The sequence below is a fragment of the Danio rerio genome, chromosome 23 (assembly GCF_052040795.2).
Source record: "Danio rerio strain M-AB ecotype USA chromosome 23, GRCz13ab, whole genome shotgun sequence".
NCBI classification, from domain to species: domain Eukaryota; kingdom Metazoa; phylum Chordata; class Actinopteri; order Cypriniformes; family Danionidae; genus Danio; species Danio rerio.
The window spans coordinates 37,591,602-37,617,404 of record NC_141043.1 but is presented as its reverse complement, the minus strand read 5'-3'; the positions used below and the strand labels follow the sequence as shown (position 1 = coordinate 37,617,404).

General features: G+C 36.6%; 1 protein-coding gene across 2 annotated transcripts in view; it reads right to left on the bottom strand.

The window, feature by feature from the left end:
- The window catches only part of plxna1a (plexin A1a), a 423,762-nt gene that overhangs the window by 216,235 nt on the left and 181,724 nt on the right, over nt 1–25,803 (bottom strand). For both annotated transcript variants that reach the window (XM_087307529.1, XM_087307530.1), the window contains exon 4: nt 4,122–4,253. In XM_087307529.1, coding sequence (XP_087163655.1) covers nt 4,122–4,253 — 132 coding nt within the window. The remainder of the gene's footprint in view (nt 1–4,121; nt 4,254–25,803) is intronic.

Below are 25,803 nucleotides of genomic sequence, written 5' to 3'. Positions count from 1 at the left end.
TTTTAATCCTGAATTTACTCAATCCTAAAAAGTGTCTTCCTTAAAAATAAAAGATCTAGAAATGGTCTTCATGGAGCTACAGATTCCAATTATAGCTCCTTTTAAAGAATATACAGCACTGAAAGTAGCTGTACTCCATAGTAAACAACCGTCTGGATCTGGATCTAAGGGTCCCGGTGAGGTGAAAGGTCAGCAGCTGGGCTTAGCTTGTAAATTACGGTGTGATACAAGGTCAGCTCCCAGATGACTGGACATTTTCTCCATGTCAGTTTTTCTTCTGGTGTACATTTGAACTCTTGAATGTGCCCCTTCAGGCTAGTGAGATCTTGCTCACTAAAAATCAATCATTGGGAAATTAATTTTAAAGATCATTTTCTATAGAGCCAGTACACATCTATAATGTTTGGTAAATGTATCTGTAATGCATCCACAAAGCTTTAGAATCAGCCGCACGTTCTTGTAAATAATTGAAAGCAGTTATTATACACTGCTGTCCATGAAGTAATCATTAAAAACAATGCACAATCAACAATCGTGTTGCATTTTGCATATGATTTTTAGCCATGAATAGGTAATAAATATAATCATTTCCGACAAAATACAAGTACTACAAGTATTATAAAAGGAACCAATTGGGTGATTGTTTGGGTTTGCAGTTATCCAAAGCAATTCTCATTAATATACTCCCGCAAGGAACATCATTTATTCATTCATGCATTTATGTATGTATTTAGTTGGTAAGTTCAATCATAAATGCAGTATTATTAACGGATAATATCATAATGTTTCATAATAACATTGAATAGTAATTGTAATGACCAGCCCAATCTCATAAGGAACATCGATGCATTGCAATTCATTTATCGATTCTTAGATTTTTGGAATGCATTGTGATTCTCTATGCAATCGATTCTGAACTTAGAGTTATTAACAGCAGATGGCGCTCTATGCTAGTTTTAATTGTACACTCTTAGGGCTGATTTATACCTTCACGTGGTTGCATAGCCCTCACAGTGGCTGACGAGCAGCTCTCAAAAAAATGTAACTACACGTCGCAACGATGCATAGCGCAAGCTCTGTGATTGGTCGGCTTAGTAGCTGTGACAAGTGTAGGAGGTGTTGAGAGCTGCGAGCCTGAAGGAGCGAGTGTTTACAAGTGTCGAGTCCTGGGAAGGAGCTCCAGATGGAAACTTTTGTTTTGTGTTTACCTTACGATTAAAGTTGTTGCACGTCCACCGGTTCCTGCCACTGAAGTTTTAGCTACTTGTACATTAAGTGTTACAGCAGAGGAACATAAAAGCACGCAGAAGAATAAATGCATAGCTAGAACACCGCGAGGAAACCAACCAACACCGGGAGAACATACAAACTCCACACAGAAATGACTCAGCTGGGACTCGAATCAGCAACCTTCTTGCTGTCAGGTTATGGTGGTAACCACTGAGCCACCATGCCACCCATAATGAATATTACATTCATTCATCATCGTTTCTGCTTAGTCCCTTTATTAACCTTGGGTCGCCACAGCGGAATGAACCATCAACTTATCCAGCATATGTTTCACCCAGCGGACACCCTTCCAGCTGCAACCAATCACTAGGAAACATCCATACACACACATATACTACGGATTATTTAACTTACCCAATTCACCAATAGCGCATGTGTTTGTACTGTGGGGGAAACCGGAGCACACGGAAGAAACCCACGCGAACACGAGGAGAACATGCCAAACTTCACACAGAAACATTAACTGACCCAGCCAAGACTCGAACCAGCGACCTTCTTGCAGTGAGGCGAACGTGCTACCCACTGCGCCACCATGCAGCCCTGATTCTTACATGTTAATTCTTATTTTTACATGATGTAAATGAGAATAAGACATTCTTACATTACAGTAACGCATTTTCCATTCATTACTATTTAGTCCCAGAATTAAAGATGTTAATTAAGAATAAATCCACATATGCCTAAAGAATATATTTATTTATTTGCTCACTGAAAAAGAATATTTTGAATATTGAGCATGTTTTTTTGGCTGTAATCAGAGGCGGTGCAGACCAGCGCAGAGTGAATGGGGTTACGGTGATGAAGGAAATGCCCTTTAATGAGAGGAAGACAGGAAACACTCCAATCAGCCCTTAGTGAGGAGAACATGAAAGAAAGAAGAGAAAGGCGAGAGGAAAACAAAGGAAGGAGCGAGACGGAAGAAGAGGAGAGAAAATTCTCCAGGCCTCGGTCTGAGTGAAAAGATGGTGGGGGTGGGGGGTGATGGTGGGGGTGACGGGGGGTTTGGACGCTTTCTTTTCCATCAGAAAAGATCAGAGAAGGCCTTCCTCAATTTTCTCTGATAAGTGGTGAATTACCAGAGGCACTGCGGCTGTGTGTGTGTGCGTATGTATGTGTGTGTGTGTGTGTGTGTGTGTGTGTCTGTAGAAGTGGGAAGGGGGGATGACACAGTGTCGAATATCGCATGCAGACAATCAGGAGACGATACGGGTCGCTCTTTTTCACACATGCTCACACACTATCGAACCAATTCATGTGAAAATGAACAATTAATAAAACATTATATTTATCTTTATAATAGAGATGCATCTGCAAAACCAACTCCAATTGCATTATATTTATGCTTGTTGTCATCTTTAAAACCTTTAAATTAAATCACTTTAATGCTGGGCTTAAATGACAATTATAAATTATGCCTGCATATACACATTTCATAAAAACGAACATGTCAATAGACAAGACAAACTATTTAAATTAAACACATTTTTTCAAACATTTGGACATAATAATAATAAAAATAATAATAATAATTATTATTATTATAATTATTATTATTATTATTATTTTTAATTATTAAAAGTCTTTGTTGAATTATCTAACATTTTTTGAAAATTGTTTATTTAAAATTGTTTGCCTTGTTTATTATTATCATTATTATTATTATTATTATTATTATTATTATTATTATTATTATTATAAATATAATAATAATAATTATTATTATTATTATTATTATTATTATTATTATTATTATTATTATTATTAATAATAACAACAATAATAATAATAATAATAATAATAATAATAATATCATTGTTGTTATTATTATTATTTTTATTATTGCTATAATTTAAACAAATATTTTTATATTATTATTAGTAGTAGTAGAAGTAGTAGTAGTAATATTATTTTTCAAATAAAACTATTTTTATCATTATTATTATTAATATTATTATACTTATTATTATTAATATTATTATTATTATTATTGTTATTTTTATTATTAAATTGTAATAAAGTATCAAAAAATGTTTGAAAAAAATCTTAATTTAAATTGTATTGTTTATTAACTATGAACATTTATTATAATAATAACTATTATTATTATTATTATTATTAATATTAATAACAATAATATACAACTTTTAGTATTATCGTTATTAGTTTTACTATTAGTATTATAATTATTTAATTGTATTAAATTTTTCACAAATGTTTAAAAAATATGTTTTTAATGAAATGGTCTTTTTATTATGAATAATAATAATAATAATAATAATAATAATAATAATAATAATAATAATAATAATAATAATAATAATAACAATAATAATAATAATAATAACAATAATAATAATAATAATAATACAATTATTATTGTTGTTGTAATTATTATTATTATTATTATTATTATTATTATTATTATTATTATTATTATTATTATAGAAAACATGTTTTTGGCATAAAAATCCAAAGTCATAGTTTTGCCAGTGAATGATTTAACTTAAAAATCTTGAAGCATCTGCCAAATGCACACAAATCTTCAAATGTTACTACAAAAAGCTGCTATGAAAAAAAGCATTTTAAAAACCAAACATTAAGAGAGAACTCCCTACTTCTATTTGTCAGGGAATTTTCTTTGGGGAAGAAAATTTTAAAAGTATCTCTCCAATTGAACCTCCAATTGAACCTTCCTTATGTGAGTGTATGTTTTTCCTGTCTATTTTACGTCTTTGGGGATTTTTAGGGTGCGTGACCAAACCAGACTGCTGTCCTTGGAACATTCTGGACAAATTAAACACACTCAAACATCACAGTCCCTGAAGTCTTACCTCTTTATCTGCGAGCGTGTAGATGTATTGGTGGTCAGGGCTGAACAGCATGTCTCTTAAAATTGGGCTCCCTTCGCTCACCACCACGTTCTCATACAGCAGTGCAGGCTGGGTAATGGAGTTCACCAAGATCTGAAAGAAATAAAGAGAAGATCCGTTTGTTATTAAACAGAACTTCACAATGTTAACATTGACTTGATTTGATGGGGTTTAAAAGTCACAATCAGATGACAACAAATATTGAACTGAATCGAAAATATTATTTTCTGTACAGCTTTACCAAATTTGGAGATTTATGTTTTTCTCTCTCTCTTTCATTTATGTATGCTTTAGAATTGCATAATGGAACCTTTATTTTTTCCTTCAACAACTTTTGATATTAAAAAGTTGGAAAACGTTACTTTTATTGCTATTTTTAATAGCTTGAAGTCATATATTAACTGGGTTTTGTTGTAAATTATGATACAAAAACCTGGTTAATAAATTGCAGTACTGTTCTGTTATTTTACAGACTTTTGTTCTCACAATATATTGTTTCAAATGACTAAAATATCAGTAGAGATACCTTTGTTAAACTGCAGAGTTGAATTTTTGAGATCAAAAGCCTACAAAGTGGAGATAAAAAGCCTCATAATGCATTAATAACCAACAATAAACTCTGTGAATCACTAAATACACAACTTGTTCTTTAACAGATATTTTTGTACTACCTATAGATATATTTCCTTATTTTATGTCATACACTTTGATAACTTATTGAAGTGAATCCACTCTAAAATTATTCATTTAATAATAAATCTAATTTCTTTCATATTGGATGAAAATATAATATATGACACTGATTTAGCAAAACTGAATCAACACTGAACAGACTCAGGAATGGGTTCAAATAAATTGATAATATTTGTTTTATTCTATATATTTTTTTCCAAATTTCAAGTCAAATAATGTCAAACAGAATATCAAACATTTCCAGTTGTTGTGACTGAAAATTACAAGTTATCCCACCAAATATTCATTCATTCAATTTTTTTCCGGCTTAGTACCTTTATTAATCAGGGGTCACCACAGCGAAATGAACCACCAACTAATCCAGCATATGTTATTGCACAGCAGATGCCCTTCCAGCTGCAACCCAGCACACAAATGCACTACAAGCCAAATTAGCTTATTCAATTTACCTGTAGTGCATGCATTTGGACTGTGGGGGAACCCGGAGCAATCGGAGGAAACTCACGCAAACACGGGAGAACATGCAAAATTCACACAAAAATGCCACCCACCAAATATTTATTTCTTTCAAAAATAATAAATACTAGTTTATATACTAATGTTGTGTTGTCTAAACATTTATATAAAAGGACAGAACACATGGCACTTATTTGTTATTTTTTGAAAAGCTAAACAATATGCACAAAACAAAGCACAAAACAAAACAAAGGAAAACAAAACACAAAGCAAAGCACAAAAAAGGCACAAAACAAAGCAAAGCAAAACAAAATGCATAACAAAGCAAAGCAAAACAAAGCACAAAACACAGCAAAGAAAAACTAATTAAAAAACTAAACTAAACTAAAACTAAACAAAACAACTGAAAAACAAAACTAAACTAAACAAAACTAAACTAAACAAAAAAACCTCTAAACCAAACTAAACAAAAAAACAAACAAATCTAAACTAAACAAAAACAAAACAAAACCAGAAAAACTAAACTAAGTAAACAAAAATCAAAGCAAAATGAAATAAGAAAAACTAAAAACTAAAAATAAGAAAAACTAAAAAAAAAAACTAAACAGATGTTATCAGTAGTTGAAAAGATGTTAAAGAGATGTTATCAGTAGTTAATGGAAAAAAAAAATATATATATATATATATATATATATATTTATTTTATAAATAAAAACAAAACTACAAATCGCACAGTGGGAATTTCCAGGTCACCTCTATTGATTTTTTTTATATGTACTATTGACTATTCACTTTGACATTATACAACCATACAATTTGTCCGTCTTCCCAACTACCCTCAAAAGACATCGATGTTTGGCTTCGACCAACACTAAGCAAACAGATCTTGCTCAATAATAACCACAGTCTCCCTTTCTGTCTCTTTCTTCCCCTGTTTGGTCCACACTATCATCATCACCATACGACAGTCTCCCTCTCCCAGGCCTTATTGATGCAGGGTCAAGAGAGCGTGACCCCCGTATCCCATACTGTTTCAGGGCCTAATGATGTTCTGGGCTCTGCCGCCGCGTCCCACTGATTAATGAGCATCCCGTTCGCCTGGGTGCCGAGGGAGCGCATTACCTGGGCCCTCTGACACCACCCTGCCGCTAATGAAGAGACGCCTGCAGCACCACCAGTCCACCAGAGCCCCGGCCGACCCACTTACTGAAACACACAAGCCTGTACAGCAGTTCTGTTTCACTCATGAAGGGTACCATGGTACTGAGAGAAAGACTTGCAGGAAGTTTTCAGCTCGCTCACACCTGGGAGTCCACAGTGCGGCCTATTTGGGTCAAAGCCTGCAGCCCGATCAAGAGCGCTAAAATTACATCTATACATTGCTGAAAATAGAGGAAACTTAATCAGCAGTTCTTGTTTGTTAAATAAAGGCTGAAGCTGCGCAACAAGACCTTAGATAAATAGGTATTTTATTAGAATAAAATTGTGTGTGACGAGTCAAATGCAACTAAACTAATCTTAATTAACTTTCCAAATGTTATGACCGGCTTGAAAATAAAAAAAATATATAACATTTGTCCAAACGATAACTTTTGATCTGTGGCATGAATTCGCATTAATGGACAAATTTATTAAGTATAATAAAATATAAATTAGAAATGTCAAAATCATACACAGATACATAATAAATGGTATGCTGGGTGTCTGTTTATATTCTATTCAATTGACTTGACCAGCATGGACAGAAAAGCCTAACTTTGTTTTATTTATGTAATGTTTATTAGTAAAAAAAAATTTTGATTAAAATCCCACACGTTTTTTGGTAGCTGAATCTGAAAAAAATGTTTACAACAATAATAATAAACTGCTAAATAATCACTGTTAAAAATAATATTATTATTAACATATTATTATTATTATTATTATTATTATTATTAATAATAACAATTGTTATTGTTGTTGTTGATGTTGTTATTGTTTAAAATGGTATCATGACTAATAATAATAATAATAATAATAATAATAATTTTAATATTATTATTATTATTTTTTTATTATTATTATTATTATTATTAGTGGTAGTAGTAGTAGTAGTAGTAGTAGTAGTAGTAGTAGTAGTGGTAGTAGTAAAACTGGTATCATGACAAATAATAATAATAATAATAATAATAATAATAAATAATAATATTATTATTATTATTATAATAATAATAATTATTATTATTATCATTATTATTATTATTAGTAGTAGTAGTAGTAGTAGTAGTAAAACTGGTATTATGACTAATAATATTAATAATAATTTAAATTATTATTATTATTATTATTATTATTATTAATACTAATAATAACAATAATAATAGTTGTTGTTGTTGTTGTTATTATTATTATTATTATTATTATTATTATTATTATTATTTAAAAATAGTATCATGATGAATAATAATGAAAATAATTAATAATTGTTTGGTTGTTATTATTGTTATTATTTAAAATGGTATCATGACTAATAAAAAAATAAAATATTAATAATAATAATAATAATAATAATAATAATAATAATAATAATAATAATAATAATTATTATTATTATTATTATTATAATAAAAATTGTATCATGACCTGTTATTATGAACATAAATGATATTATTATCAATATTTAAAACCTTTTAACAATTGGTACCATTTAAAAATAAAAAAAAAATGCTGAGATAAAAACTGAAATGATCCCATAGGTGGAGACATGCAGATTGAGCGGCGATATTACAAAATAAGATCCTTTTCATATATTACAAAGGTAGCAAATGTATTTAAGTTTAAAACATGCTTCCATAGAAAGAATTACCCAAGCATGTTGGGTTATCCTTTTTCACATTTTCTGGGTTGGTAATTTCAACAGACCCAATTATTAGACCTAAATGTAACAATTCTGTTGAAAAAAGGTATGTGTTGGCATCTATTGCACACAAAAAAACTCGCAACAGGAAAAAGCTACCTGCTTTCAACATTCTTCAAAATATTTTCTTCTGTGTTCAACACTATCCCTTTAAAGTCAGATTTTAATGATATATCCCTTTTAAAATTGTAGGATGACACAACTAACAATCTCCTCTGCCACTAACAAAGTTTTCCTGCCATATACCAAACTGATTAAATGGGATAAACATATATAATTGTTCTTCAAGGGTGAGCAAGAGTTGCCATCTGCATTTCTCCACCCTGTTTTGGGATTCGTGGGGATTGACGTAATTGTGCAATGACTCTTCAAACTGCATATTCTTGGCAGATGGCCCATCTTTCTCTTAGCAGGAAGATGCAGGAATAGGCTGGAGAGCTTACGGTCTCACGCTGCCTCAATAAAGGTGTCAGGAGAGATGAAGATGGAAGGTGAAAAAACAAAAACAAATCCACTTTTCCCTACCGACTGCAGCTGAATCCCAGTGCACCCTAGTCTGGAGGGTTACTGCTACTGACTCTGCTTTACACACAGAGGCGTAACCTTCTGACATATACAGTGGCAATTACTGACTAACACAATGATTCATATTTACTGTACATGAAGCCTGCATCATGTATGATCACTTAGGCATTATGATAAAAGACTGATATTTTGAAAAAACGTTGGATAGAGACTTTATTTATTATTAATGTGGTAATAATATATTATAATATTATAATATAATATAATATAATATAATATAATATAATATAATATAATATAATATAATATAATATAATATAATATAATATATAATATAAAAATATATAATATAATAAAATATGATATAATATAATATAATATAATATAATATAATATAATATAATATAATATAATATAATATAATATAATATAATATAATATAATATAATATACATTTAAACAAATAGCTACATTAGCCAATACCTTAAAGAACATTACTTGTAATTTTGCATCTGAAACAAAGCGGTCAAAAAAGAGTCCATAGTTCTGTAACGTCCATTTAAATGATGCTTCACCTTTAAACTAAAACCAGCTGAACGTCCTTGAGAAAGCCGTTCTCAAATCCTTCATATAAACAAAATTGAACTCGCGCCGCCTTATTAGATGAATATGTTTCATGATTGCTACTTACATTAGCTTCTCATGTTTATGGTTCCATTACAGTAAGTCATGAGTGAATCGGGATAGAAGTGAGTGTGTCTAGCCTCCGCCTGCAGACGGCACATAATGAGCGCGTTGGGTAATAACCTAAAATAGGAAGCTATAAATTAAGAACCAGAGCCCTGCAGTCTTCCATGATGCTGGTCTATGGATGAACAATAATTAAGGTGGACCAGGGTTCAGTGAAGGGTCACTCTTGACAGCTTCAGAGCAAATTGAAACAGGTCTGGCCTTTTCAATCTGCTCAACGTCTCTGGTAAAGCATGCCTGAATTTGTATATGACCCTATGACATCACAAAGGTCAACAGTGAGGGAAATGATAAACTGTCCTATACGTTAAAGGTCTCCTGAAGTGCTTTGAAATGCACAGCTTTATTCGATATGTGACAAATTTCCAAATAAAACATGAAGACTGGGCAGGACATATCCAGTAGCCCCTCCCCTTTTTAAAAACAGCCAATAGAGTTTTGTTTATATCACAGCTCTACCTAAAGCCTGGTTTATACTTCTGCGTCAAGTGACCGGCGCAACTCACGGCGCAGGCAACGCGCGTGGCTGTGCATTTATACTTCTGCGCGCTGTCTCCTTTGGTCTGCATTAACACTTCCGAAACGCTAGTGGGCAGTGAGGTGTAAATTCTGTAAGTTCCTCTGTCTCGAGTTTCTTCGCTTCTGTTTTGCTATTCTGAACACTTCCTGGATGTACAAGTGACTAAAACTCGCTCATTTTGAGGCAGGAACCGGCGGACGTGCAACAACTTTAACCATGAGGTAAACACAGAACAAAACTTTACATCCGGAGCTCCTTCACGGGACTCCACACTTGTAAACAATCGCTCGCGCCATTCGCACGGCTCTTGGTCCCGCCCAGATTCGTTGGCGCTAGCAAGCCGACCAATCACAGAGCTTGCGCTACGCGTTGTTGTGACGGGTAGTTACAATTTTTGAGAGGTGCACGTCAGTGACGGCGACGGCGATGGGCTATGCGTCAGCGCCGTAGCATACGCCGGTGTTTGACGCAGAAGTATAAATCAGCCTTAAAGCACATCAGACTGATGACAGTCACAGTATATAATAGCATTTCTTAATCTATCTAACCTTTGTTTCCCAAAATACAGTATTCAGTGTAATTTAGGTGAGTCCGATGCATTTTTTTTTTTTTTTTGGTCTGTGCGGACTTAAACATTTGATTCGCTTTTTGTTATGGGGTCTCAAATTAGTCTGTGTGTGTTTAAATGTAAAGGATCAACACTGCATTGACCATTTATTATTTCCATATATACACCACCTGACAAAAGTCTTGTCGTCAATCCCAATTGTAAGAGCAACAAATAATAACTTGACTTCTAGTTGATCATTTGGAAAAGTGGCAGAAGGTTGATTTTCCCCCTGAATCATCGGTTCAGCATCCCAATTATCACAAATACTGCAGAAGACCTATTGGAACCTGCATGGACTTAAGATTTTCACCAAAATCAGTCAAGTTTGGTGAAGGAAAAATCATGGTTTGGGGTTACATTCAGTATGGAGGCGTGCGAGAGATCTGCAGAGTGGGTAGCAACATCAACAGACTGAGGTCTCAAGACTTAATACTGAAAGTTGTTTGAGTTATTGCAGAGATGTATGGATGCAGTCATCCAAGCTCATGGGAGTCACACACGATATAAAAAAGAAAATCAAGGCATGATCATATTTTATTTTGGTAAAATAAGCGTAATCTAGAAGCCTTTTCTTCATATAAGCCACTTCTGATACCAAATTCTCAACTAGAAGTCAAGTTATTATATGTAGTTCCTAAAACTTGGATAGGCGACAAGACTTTAGTCAGGCAGTGTATGCATGTTTAAATAGCTCCTATTTTACCCCTTTCACAAGATATAGGATATGTCTTTGGTGTGTCCAGAATGTGTATGTAACGTTTCAGCTCAAAATACCCATCAGATAACTTTTATGGCCCCCTGAATATGTGAATTTTGGGGTTAGAGAACATTTTACTGTTTTTGTTACCTGTGGAGGAAATTTGTTGTGTTTCTATCACTCCAATAAGACTGTGAACACTATATCTACACAGAGTTCTGTTCGGAAGGCTTCCAAAAGTTGATTTTGCATAGATGCCCATTAAAATTTGGGGTGACATTAAAATAGGATTTTCAAACTGCAGGGAAATGTGTTATTGCAAGCCAAATTTGAATGGAAAAACAATTAGTGAAATTGAAATACGTTATCACAGTCTTAAAATTAAGACTCTCTGCTCTCAAACAATGGAGGTGTGTCTGCTGAAACCATGCCCACCGCAGGAAAGCATCCATCTCTCCACTGTCAAATACTGCTACAAGCTGAATAGATGCTACTAATGCTACCTCTATTAGCGTTAGCTTAATTGGCTTTATACAGCCATACAAGCTTAAGAGCGCTCAAATAGTAATGCAATGTAATATGTATTTAATATAGCACATTTAGCGTGTTTGGCCAAACACCCAAAGCGATTCACAATCATAAGAGGGGTCTCTCCACACCAGCACCAGTGTGCAGCATCCACTTGGATGATGCAATGACAGTCACAGGACAACGATACCAGTGCGCTCACCACACACTGGTGGAGTGGAGAGACAGTGATCGAGCCAATTTAGGGAATGGGGATGATTGGGAGGCCATGATGGGTAAGGGCAGATGGACAGAAATTGGCCAGCACACCAGGCTTACACACCTACTGTTTGCAAGAGATGCCATGAGATTTTTAATGACCTCAAAGAGTCAGGACCTCGGTTTAACGTCTCATCCGAAAGACGGCACTCACTGAACAGTATAGCGTCCACTTCACTATAATGGGGCATTAGGGCCCACACAGACTTTGTCATTAGTTTCAATACACTGTAAAACCTGATTAATTACTTAAAGTGAGTAAACCCATTGCCTTAAAACCAACAAGTTGACATTACTTAAAACTTGGAAATGTTAACTTGACAACTTAATTAAAATAATTCTGCTAATTTTAATCACTTTTAAAAAATAAAAACTAAAAGTCAACTAAACGCATCTTACAGTGTACGCCTCTAATATTTCTCAAAATTTGCTTCACCAGGACTTTAAGCAAAACCATGATATGAATAGTTGGTTATGTGAATAAGCAATCAATACCAAATGCATTGTGTATGTTCAAAAACCATCAAGCATTTGATTGGCCAAAAAAATAAATGAATAAATTCTAGAAACTAACTGAATTGCACAGTGAGGTTCATTCATTCACTCAGTTTCTTTTTGGCTTAGTACCTTTATTAATCTGAGGTTGCAACAGTGGAATGAACAGCCAACTTATACAGCATATGTTTTTACGCAGCGGATGCCCCTCCAGCTGCAACCCAACACTGGGAAATGCACAGTGATGTGTTGATCCATATTGGTGGTAGTGGGAAACTAAGTATTCAATGCTCACTATCTTGCCCTTTGCAAATGTTGTCACTGTCCTGGAACATTAGAGCATGTATAACCTTAATAACAACATGCGTATAGTAAAAATGATTTGAGATGGACGTTAAAAAAAGCTTGTGGCAGTTTATTATGTAAGCCACGGGAAGGCTATCCCCTCATATGCTGCTTTAAATATCCCCAAATACACCAATGCTATCAGGGCTTTGATTGACAGGAGTTTTGTCAGGAAACCCAAGAGTTTCTCTGCCGGAGACTGCGGTGACCCATCAACTCTCCGTTGTTGAAAATCATTTTACTCCAGCTCGGACGGGGAGCGGAGACATTTGGCTAATTAAATCAAACAGGAGGGCACTTTCCAGATGAGTCTGAATCCAATTTCATTAGTGCCCTCTCAGCCACGGATGATGTGCGGACCATGAGGTCGCTCTTGGACGTTTCGTGTCTTGACATCAACGCGCTGGAAAGTGATCAATAAAGGATGTTGAGTAGAAATGCAGGATTGAAAGCGCGCTGGGCTCTTTTTTCATGCTGCTGGAGTTTGACCCCAGTGGGCTTTTTTTCTTTCCATTTCATTCTCAATTGGTTGTCCGGATGAAATTAAGCTGTAATATTGCTAAATGAAAAATCATGAAAGCTCTTTTTAAAAACAGAACCATAAAGACAAAGAATGTACAGTATATCTAGATGCAATTCACAAGGAGGTATAAGCTACTTTACAGTTTCAATGAGATGTTCCTTATGGCCATAATGTTCTCGATACATATACTAGTGTTGAGCAGCATTCAATCTATTTAAAGTGTCTTTTTAATACTTAAGTTTGAATGCAAGTAGAGCATTAAACAACATTGCACTTTGAATTTCAATCTAAGAAAGTAGAAATTAAAAATGGTCATAGGGGTGGTGCCTTTTCAAAAGATACTAATTTGTACTATTGACAATATTCTTCGATGCGGAAGTGTGCTCATTTTTGCGATTGTTTTAGAACTTGAGTCAGTCGCCTATGAGAGAAATGACTAAGAATAATAAACGGTCGAACTACTTGCTCTACAAACAAATGTGTTCATGACTATACATAAGAAGAATAATAATAATATAAAAAGAAAATATAAGTTTACAACATTAAGCAATGCAACAGGCCGTTTTAAACTCTAAAATAGAATGTAAGCGAATGAGACTAGAAGTCTTGAGACAAAGAGATTCAAATGGCTGCACCCACTCGTACAAGAAGAATAAGGTCAATACAGTTGGGTATAAGCTCCTTTTAAAGTACTGTGAGGTACACATTTGTACTTTTTAGATATTAATATATACCTTTAAGGACCTGTTTGGAACAAAAATGTACCTTTTGAAAAGGTATCGCCCCAGTGACAGACTTTGAACCTTTATTTCTGACGCAGCATTCACACCAGATGCGGATAAACAGTCAACCTTGAGTGAGCCACTAGAAAGTCAAGGGAAGGTTCGAATGATGCAATTCTCATGAATGAAGCGGCGTGAGTTGAGCGTTTTGCGCATGTTTCGCGGGAATTGCTCAAGGTAAAAAATCTAAACTTCAGCGGACATTCAAACGCTTTAACTAATCATGAGCTTGCTTTTGTAGGGAAGCGATTGTGAGGTAGTGCCTGTTGTTGGTGTCCCTAGGGTAAATCCTCTTGCCGACACCACACAACAGTTCATCAAACTTGGCTCGGCTCAGTCGGAAGCACTACTGAAAGCCTCCATCATCCAGATATAGTTTCTGGAGGAGTTGATGAACTCACAGAGCTGAGTGCACCTCTGAAAAGATCTAGTGGACTCCGACATGGCGCCGAACGAATCGACACTGTTGCTAAACGCATACCTAAAGCACATAAAGCACAGCTACCATCTCAATAAAATTTATGTTAGCCATTTTGCAATGTAGCTAGAGTCACCGCATCTATTCTGAAGTGAATTTGACAAACTAATGAAGCAAATTTAATGTGCAAAAAGGGTACTTGACGTGTGAATGAAGCGAATAAATTCAAAATGTTCGCACATTTATTTCTGCTCGAATATTGCGATTTATTTGGATGTTTTGCATCCGGTGTGAACACAGCACGAGTATAAATGCATGTCATTTTATTTAAAAAGTAAACCACTATTATTAGTAGTGTTTTTGACAATATAAGAAAGCAGACATTGTGGCAGAGGAGGTCAAATGATAAAATACAGTACAAGCTAAAGGTTCTGCCATTTTCTGTTATACCACACAAACCATTCTTAAACATTCTAACTTCCAAAAAAAGGAGACTCTTACACAATATTCAATTTTGCACTGGCCAGCTACTGTATATCCGGCACATTGTTGCTGTACCCTCGAAAGGCCTTGAGAATAACGTTGTGCAGGAAGAGTCGCTTAGTGCGAGCGTCTCCAGCCTCTCTGACCCTTTTCTGGAGGGCATCCAAGACTTCCCATGGCACCTGCTGACTTCACAGTCTGCGTCTTGCCGGCAAGAACAGAACCAGGTACACACAAACTCATTGGGCCTGATCAGCGTGACAGATTACCCTGTGAAATTAATCATCTTTCTCTGCCATGCTGCTGCTCTCGCTATAGGATGCCGGCCAAAAAACAGCCGTGGACAGACAGTCCCAGTGGGCACAATGATGGCACGCCACTGCACAGCTCCCAGGGCCCCCGGTGCCCACTCTCCAGTGAGTTTCGTCATTAATAAGACAAGGGGAACAGGAGCAGGGTGGGTCTTTGGGATGCTTGGATGGTTTGAATAAACCAGGAGAATAATCCAGCTGGATATGCCGAAGATCAATGTCGCATCTGTTCGGTCTTTGTGTTGTTGTGTGCGGCATCATGGTGACTAAATGATAAGGGGGGAAGAGAGAACGGGCAAGAGTAGAGAGGGAAATAATAAAGGAAGAAGGGGAGTCGATGTTCGGTCCCAGGAGAGAGTGGCAGGCATGTCTCAGCCTCCACCCTTTTTAATCTTTCAGGCTCTCCATGGGTACAGCATCTCCTCCACCACTCACCCCCGCCGCTGCTACAAGCTCCACTCGCATGCTCTTGACATAACTAGGTCTCCCTGTGAATAATAAACCAGCCGCCAGATTCCTGCCTTTGATATGCAGCCCTTGAAGTAAAGATCTGCATCTGATTGAGCACAATCACTGGCTAATTAATGAGACGGAAAGGCCCATGCTGGGCCGGCGATGGCCCAACATATTGCCACCACTGTCCATCCCCGTTTCTATACCCTGAGAAGAAGACAGCCGGGCCTGGAGGAAGAGACTTACTTTGCACCCCTGGGACTGGCAGACGCGGCTTATGCAATGAAGACGGCGAACAGCCTCAGCACTGCACATAACAAGATGTTAAAATAAGATCTTTCAACTCCAGGATGGATTTGAGATTGAGACAGATGTATGTGACAACACTGAGAATGTTTACAGGGACATCAATACTTGATTTTAATATGACTAAGATCATACTATGATGAAGAGTCTAACATTTAAACAGGTTCTGCTTACAATAATACAACTAAAGTCGAAATTGGATAAAGACGTGGAGTATTCATGTTTTAGTCGCATTATGTAAGTGCAGTACAGATATGTCAACACCTAATCAAATTATTTACATCCAATAGGACTGCGCCGCATTTGGCGACAGAATAATTCATACACACACACAGCTGTTTAACACTATTCTCTGCACATACCTAGTCAGTAAAGGACCACAGACACCCGGATTGTGAAATGCGGAAGTTTTTTTTTCTTTCCATTCACCATGAGGGAATCAAATATCATTAAAACAACACTCTTCCACCAGTCCTTACTTCATACTCTCATCCAATACCGCCGTTTATAAAGGGGGCATGAATGAAATGTTTATAAATGAAAGTGAAACTGCCAAACTGCATTAAAAGTCTAAACATTTTAATTAAAATACCCGAAATTACATACATACATGCTGACCATTTTCCTAAAGTCTGTACCTTCTATTAAATGACCTTTTGTTAAATATCCTCAGATCTTCTTCTTCAATTGAAATCATTTTACCCACCAGATGCTTCTACAGAACAGGACTTAGACATGCTAATTAAACGCAGCTCAACTGTCCCGCTATGCTAATCCTGTTCCTGGAGATGCAAAAACAACTTGTGTACCGAAAGCAGCAGGTCAAACCCCCAACGAAAGCCACGAAGAGTCTCAGAGTCTTCACCGAGGGAGAACTTTGTTGTGTGGTGCAGCCAAAATATACTCATCGGCCCAGATGGGTTTTGCGAGGGAAAACAAGTGCACCTCCTCATGGGTATTGGGAACTAGGCAAATATCAGAACCCAGGCGAAGGGAGAACAGGCTAATCATAGAGGTCTCCAGACGGAGGCCTCAAAGCTCCTATTTTTTTTAACCCCAGTCATAAAACGTTTCATTATGACAGTTTGTACAACAGATAGCAGCTCCAGCTCATTCGAACTCGTTCCACTTCCCTTGCAATATCTGATTTGGCCCCGGGTTCGAAGGCTCCTCGGAGCATTGCGGGGGAATTTCATTTCTATTTTCCTGCTTGTCGTCTTTCCGCTCTCTATCTTCCTCTCTCAGACCTCCCTCCCTCCCCCCCCCTTAGGTCCTCTTGACACAACAGACGCACACCGGCAGTCAAGCAAGACAGACTGCGTGCTTAAAACTAGGTGGAAAAAATGGGAGTTTGCCCTGCAGTGAGTATGAAAGCAACTCCTAAGTCATCTCCATTTGTCACAAGCCGCACGCTGGAACTGCCAGGCCACTTCTCATACACTCAAACCTCTGACAAGAGCTAGCTGCGGACAAAAATACTAAATAAATGGGATGCTACGGAGCTCGGGCATAACACAGCAATACCAATAGTCATTAGGGAAGCCTTCGGCTGTGATTTCTTTAACTACAGATTGTGCCTGCTTATACATCATTTCCGAATGCTAAATTGCGATTGAAAGAGCTCGTTTGTGAATGCAAATGCAACAACTTCATCAACTCGTGAGTGTGTTCACGTGTCAAATGTGATGGGGGTTTTCTTAAGATGTTTTGCTGAATTTGAACCAAATTTGCCACTATGAGCACCACAATGCCAACATTCTCAGTCTTATTAACATGCATCTTCCATATATGAGACAATCATTTGTCATCAAGTTGTCAAAAAATAAGCAATTTTTGTATAATAGAAAACATATATATTTATCTTTCAAATCATGTAAGTTTGATTAAAAACTTTCAAACATTTTCTGTTGCTCACATGTTTATTGGAAATTAATTAATCGTTGCTATTTGTAAACAAAATAACAAAGTATGTTAGTATGTATATTTCATATGTTTATATATTTTTTTTTCAGCATTATATATAAAATATATATATAAGGTTAATCCAACGATCCTACTGTACCAAGCCTGGTCTGAGCTGGGATTGAACTGGGGATTCTTTGCATGGGAGTTGGTTGCTCTAACAAGAAGGCTAAAGACCATGTCCTCTATCATTTGACGCTGGTCTTCGTTACACTCACTCCCCCAAACCTCACTCCCATCCCGGACGAGCCCCCACGAGTAACCCACCAGTCCTACTGCACCCCAACCTGGTCAGAGCTGGGGTCGAACCAGCAATTGTCTGTTGCTTTAACAAGGAGGCTAAAGACCATGGCTTATAGAGTCTGTTGCACTTTTAGAGGTCAGAGGAGTGTGGTTTACCTGCATAGCACTTCGCTAGATGGCCTCTGTTACACTCACCCCGCTAAACCTCACTCCTATCCCAGACGAGCCCCTACATGTCCTACTGCACCAAGCCCAGTCTTAACTGGGATCGAACCAGCAATTCTATGCATGGGAGTTGGTTGCTCTAACAAGGAGGCTAAAAACCATGGCCTCTAGCATCTGTTGATAGAGCACCTTTAGAAATCAGAAGAGTGAGGTTTACCTGCATAGCACTTTGCAAGCTGGCGTCTGTTACACTCACCCCCCTGAAAATCACTTCCATCCCGGACAAGCCCCTACGTATAACCTACTGGTCCTACTACACCCAGCCCGGTCTAAGCTGGGATCAAACTGGCAATATTTGCATGGGAGTCTGTTGCTCTAACAAGAATGCTAAAGACCATGGCCTCTAGCATCTGTCGCTAGAGCCCCTTTTGAGGTCAGAGGAGTGAAGTTTACCTGCATAGCACTACACTAGCTGGCCTTCGTTACACTCACTCTCCTAAACCTCCCATCCCGGACGAGCCCCCACACTTATATATATATATATATATATATATATATATATATATATATATATATATATATATATATATATATATATATATATATATATATATATATATATATATATATATATATATATATATATCAGTACATGTACATATGCACATATTTTATGCAAATACAAACTTTTATTTTTTTACATAACTAGTCACTACTAAATTCCACAATTGGTGCACTTTAATGATAAACAACAATCACATTTGTCCTGTAATTTTTTCCAATATATTTAATTGCATGTTAGTAGCAATGTTTAAATACCATAAGAAGAATATATGTGAAAAAAAAATGCCATAACCCATAAACCTTCATAACACAAAAATTCCATATATTGTACATAGGTATGCCATAAACAAAAACTAAAAGACTCAAAATGACTCATAAAAATGGAGCAGGTCACATACACAGCTAAATTTATTCTCTACCAACAGATGCTCGACTATAGGTGAACCCCCCTACAATTGCAAGCTCAACAAAAATCCTTTAGAGACAAAATATGGGTCATCGTCACAAATAGAGCATAAAAAGCTACATTTTAGGACACTGACAGCAGAATCAGATGCTTCTCTCAATATTAGCCCAAACCTAGTCACTTTTGAGGGTCACACTCCACACACAACAAGCTATTTAGTTTGACACGGGTCTGTAATCCTCAATGGTGGAGTGTCACCGAAATGCCATCTGCAACAATAGAGTGAGGAAATAATACTGACAGAGCCAAACAAAAACTCTCTCATAAGGATGTGAACATACTTGACGCATCAAAGCAAAGAGAGAGAGTGTGGCGTTTTCTCAATCTCAACCCGGCAAGACAATCTGACATACCTGAGCACACAGAAAACACTGCGTTTGAGCTCTGAGGAAAAGGATCACTCGAGGACGAGCTCCGCAGGGACAAACTACCTGCCGGTGCTTGAAAACTAGAGAGAGAAATGCAAGATACAATCTGCAGAGGGTGAGCGGGTCAAAATAATCCCAGTGAAGCCGTCTTCATGGAAGAGCTCCCTCTGTGAAGCAAAGCGATTGCCTTCAGCCTTCGGACTGATAGTGTAATAAACTGCTGATGGAAATAGGTAAACAGTATTATCATACCATGCGAACGGCTACTTTTTGGTGGGGTTAGAGCTAATTATGAACCTGGATGAAGGTATTTCATTGGCTATTTACTTCTAGGACAAAGTCACATAAAAGCCTTCATGACACATCTCGTAAAACCCGGACAAAACAGGATCGATTAGCCTTTAAGGTTTATGAAAGGGTAAAAGCTCTTTATTTGAAAGCGAGCAGGGGAAAATCCTGGAATTCTCCCTTGAGGGAAAAAAAATAATGTCACAAGTGATGGAGATGTCTGAAGATTAATTATGCTTATAGATTAATATACATCTAAATCCTGGAACTCATTCTTAGACACGACTGTTCTTCGGCAGATTCGAAGTGGGTTATTCAATCTTGGGTTCGGCTCATAAATTCCACAGACGGATTGAAATTAAATTTGAGAATGTTTATGTGCAAGCGGGCGCGGAGGTGGCTAAGTGTGTGTTGCCAATTAAGTTGCTCGTCTACAGTAAATGTCAAGGCACACTTAGACACTTAACCTTCCATACGGACCCTCAGCACATTTCAAAGACGCTTATCAGTTTGCAGCATTTCACTCTTCCCCACACATATTTCTCACAGAAACATCAACATGGACATTCGCAGCGATGACCGACGCCAAATGAAATCCTGCAGACCCGAGAGAACATTCTATGCAGCGTGAAACGCCAGAGGGCTGTAAACAAGTGTGCAATTCTACAAAGAGCTGTCTCTCAAGAAATGGCCAAACTATGTTAGCGCTAGATGCTACAAATGTTTCTCAATTTATAAAAGGGATACAAAGGACAGAGTGAGCATAAATGAACATGTTTCCTGTCCAGATACACCTACAGATTTGCTTTGCAGGTAAGGTGTTGTCATTTGTCCCTGTTAGCCATTCATTGTGCATCCCCACTATGCAGTATAAAGATAGAAAGCCCATATGGAAAAATACTAAATTTTATGTAAAGCAGATGTCATGGTGGCACAGTCTGTAGCACGATCTTCTCCCGGCAAGAAGGGCGCTAGCTTGAGCCTCGGCTGGATCAGTTGGAATATCTGTGTGAAGTTTGCATGTTCTTCCTGTGTTCGCTTAGGTTTCCTTCAAGTGCTCCGGTTTCCCCCAGACATGCACTAGTTGAATTGGGTATAAGCTAAATTGTTTATAGTGTATGTGTGTGAAGAGAGTGTATGGGTGTTTCACAATGATAGGTTGCAGCTGGAAGGGCATCCGCTGCATAACACATGCTGAATAAGTTGGTGGTTCATTCCGCTGTGCAACCACGGATTAATAAAAGGATTACGCCCAAAACAATAAAGAATAAATTAATGAGTTTAAATCAAATACTATAGTGTTTTGGAACCTTACTATAGTAAAGTGCTTGAAATAATCTGCTGTGGTAATTCTACAGTAGCTATGTTAACACGAAATCTATAGTAATTCAATCAAATTACTTAAATACTGTAGTTTTAAACTGAACACCACACATTACTGTAGTAAAACTAAAGTATACTACAGTGTTTGATTGTCAGTTCACTATTTTCAACACCACAGTATGCTGTAGAATACGTTACCAAAATGTTGTAAATATTATGATATGTACAGTATGACACACTTTACTACAGTATGATTAAAAAACACTATGGTATTATAGTATACATGTGGGATAGTTCCACCCAGTACTACTGTGCTCTTGTGGAAAAAGATGGGATTGTCACAACATATGCTAAGTTATGCTAATGCACTATGCTAGCTTTCAAAGTTTTGTTATACAAGTGTTACTCGGAGGAAGGCTAGCTTCATGGGCATGGTATTAGCATAGAGGAGATTATGTAAATGTTATCAAGAGGAACATTATTTATAGATGGTGTGCGAAAACTGCTAAGTGGAATGCAAGCATTCTAGGAATTAGGATGCTAACAATTGTGAGTGGAAAGAGCTGTTAGCTCATATAGTTATGCAAACTTTATTATGAGGAAAGCTAGTTTAATGTGCAAATGCTAACAACATTGAGTGGTAAGACATTGGGAGAAACTGTTAGCTTTTTAGATACAGTCATATTAGTATTAGATGAAGGCTACTTTAGACGTGTTTATGCTAACATGGTCAAAAGAAATACTTTGTAATGATATGCTAACACGGAAGCAAACTTCAAAAACTGTGATGTTAACAATGAGTGGAAAGATGCTGAAGAAAGCTGTTAGCTTTTAAAACATGCACTCATTATTTAAAGGCAGGCTAATGTAGATTATGCTAATGTTATCAAGAAGACTGCTTCTAGATGTTATGCTAACACTGCTGAGAGGAAAGCAAGCTTTCTAGGAACTGTGATGTTATTAATATTTTGATGAGGGTATGCTAACATTATTAACATTATGCTCTGCTAGAAGTCTAATTTAAGCTCGCAAGAAGGTATGATGGTAGCTTTACTGAATAGAATGAAATCTTTAATCAATGTTAGCTACTTCAGTCAGATAACATGCAATATTTACATTTAAACTCTAATAATGCATTTACACTGAAGGCCTGCTCACAGTATACAAGAACCGCTAAACTCACTGTGAACACATTATTCTAAATAACTTTAAATAAGCACTAAAATCAGACATTTTACACTGAAAACACAGATTACAGATTAGCTACCCTGCTGAAAACTGCAGCTTAAACCAGCCTAGGCTAGTTGTTGGTTAGCTAGTCAACCAGGCTGTTTATTTAGAGGGGTTTTGGCCATTTCCAGGCTGATTTTCAGCCATTTCCAGCCTGGTCTTAAATGGTCAGGCTGGAAAACGACAGCTAAAACTAGTTTGACCAGCCTGGTTTAAGCTGGACATAGCTGGTTTTGGTTGGGCCCCCAAGCCTAGGCTGTTTAAAATGCTGTTTTTTTTTTTTTGTATGTTTTTTTTTTTTTGCTGGGCAAAGAGTATGACTTCTTTAAAGAATTCTTTAACAAAGTTAACTAACTTAAAAACTTATTGAAATGTTTATTAGCTGGCACCGTTAGCAAACTTCACTCGGTGGCCATCTTTGAAACGCCTCTCAGGCAGTATGATCAGCCATTCTGTCTGAATGAGGAAACACCTATTTCTCCAAAACTGTTTGCCAAGTTTATGATTAAATTCATATTTGGAATCAGCAATAAAATAAACAACAACCGTCTCATAAGCTTAGTTTCTAAACATCCGAATCAAACAAAAATTGCATATTTTCAGGTTGCCCAAGCTAATGCGTACTCGAAAAAACGAGATCACGAAACCAACCTCATTTTCGGCCATGTTATACTGTACTTCGCGTTTGTTTTATACAGATTACAAAACCAAAAAAAAAATTGCTGTCAAGAGCATTTGGTTCATTTCAAAGAAAAGATTTCAAGCTTTATTTGGATATATTTCTTATGTCTGTGAAGCAAGTATTTGCTGAGATTCCAGCGCGTTTGTTGACCACCAAACTGTCGTAAAAACACACATTTGGTCCAAGCGTTTTCCGCAGAAACGTCAGTCTATAGCGATTGCTGATTGGCTCCTGTACTAGTAGGCGGGGCTTAATTCGAGTTATTGACTGTTATATTTTTCCCCATTTGAGTGTCAATACAAGTGACACGTCTTGTGTATTCTATAGTCTTTGCTGTTAGGCAGTGATATTGCAAAGATCATGACCTTTACTGTTCCAAATGTGGAACTTGCATGGCAAATTACATCTTAGTGTGAACTTCACATTTAAAAAATGCACTTACTGCAAACAGAAATGATTCTCAAACTGGCTGCTTGATACGTGTGCACTGTCAGCATCCTCAAAGCATATGCATACAGACACAGAAACAGATAGCCCTGATACACAGCAGAAACCCATAATCACAGACATCTATCACTGGCACTGACAAAAAAAAAAAAACCTAACCACACACACACACACAGATGAAACGTGCGGCACACTGTCTCCTATGGGCATCAGCAAACTGTAGAGTGGCATATTGTTACTCGACCTAGATTCAAGTTTGTTCACTCTTACACAGACGAGAGTAGGCTATATGCTAATGAGAGTGAAACTCCAGGTTTCCTTTCTGCTGGGTGACACAGGAATATCACCCACTGTACGCAAATTCCTGCCAGCGTAAATCATGAATTGTGTATGCACATCTTTTGTTTTGTATGGGCGTACACTTGAAGAGAACAGTTGTACAGAGAGAGCCAGAACAGTAGGACGTTTTTTTGTTTTAGCAGGTGATCTAAGAAGAGAACGCTGAACCCCCTGCAGCAAATTAAGGGAAAAAATACTGTTAGATGAAATGAGAGTAAAAAGCAAATAAATAAATTTCCAGAGAAAAAGCAGAAGCATCATGCGTGCTCAAACGGAGTTTGTGCCCCTAGATTTTAAGCCTGGTGGATTTATTAAAACATGTCAAAATCCATTAAAAAATATGAATCAAAACCATGCATGACTTCTGAAAGTTTAAAAAGTCATGTTTAAAAATCACAAAAAAATGTTTGATAAATATAAAAATGGAAGCTTTAGATGCCAAAACCAGTTTTGTCTGCTTTACTTAAAACAAATATAATGATAACAAGATTTTTTTTTTTACTTAAAACTGTTTAAAATATATATACGATTTTTTTTACGATTTATTTATTTATTTTATTTATTTATTTATCGCATTAAATCAATAAATCAAAATGATTTCTGAAAATCCATGCTACACTGGAGACTTGAGTAATGATGCTGAAAACTTAGCTTTTAGATCACAAAAAAATTACATTTTATAATATATCCACACCGAAAAAAAGCTATTTTAAATCTATTAATATTTCAAATGTACAATATATTTTAAAGAGGAAGTCTAGAATATGACATCACACTCATGTGTAAATGAGTCCAAAAAAAGCTGCTTAAGCTATAGTTAAGGACCTACTATCCCATGCTGAAGAGTGGCATTTAAAATACAATGGCTGTGTCCAACCCGGCATACTTCTAAACTGTAGTACTTGTATACTGTATCTGAGCAAAGTAGTATTAAAAAACAGCTGTAAAACAGTTGACAAATAGTACCCAGATGACCTACTACTTCTGGTGAGGTTCTGAAGTGTGTATCCAATGAACACTGTGCTATTAATTTTAATTTATGAATGGGAGAAGTGGTGCAACTGACGTGGGTAGGTCATGTTATAAACAACTTGGTGGATGTGGTGCATCAGAATTCCATTCATACTATTTATATGCATACTATATAAAACTAATTTTTATGACAGTTGTGAATTAAATTCAAATTAAAAGTGTAGTACCGGCGATGCAGTGGAGCAGTATAGTGCTGTCACCTCACAGCAAGAAGGTCGCTGGTTCGAGCCTCAGCACAGTTGGCATTTCTGTGTGGAACCTGCATGTTCTCCCTGCGTTCGTGTGGGTTTCCTCCGGGTGCTTCGGTTTCCACCACAGTCCAAAGACATGCGGTACAGGTGAATTGGGTAGACTAAATTGTCTGTAGTGTATGAGTGTGTGTGTGTGTGTGTGTGTGTGTGTGTGTTTCCCAGAGATGGGTTGAGGCTGGAAGGGCATCTGCTGCGTAAAAACGTGCAGGATAAATTGTCGCTGTGGCGACCCCG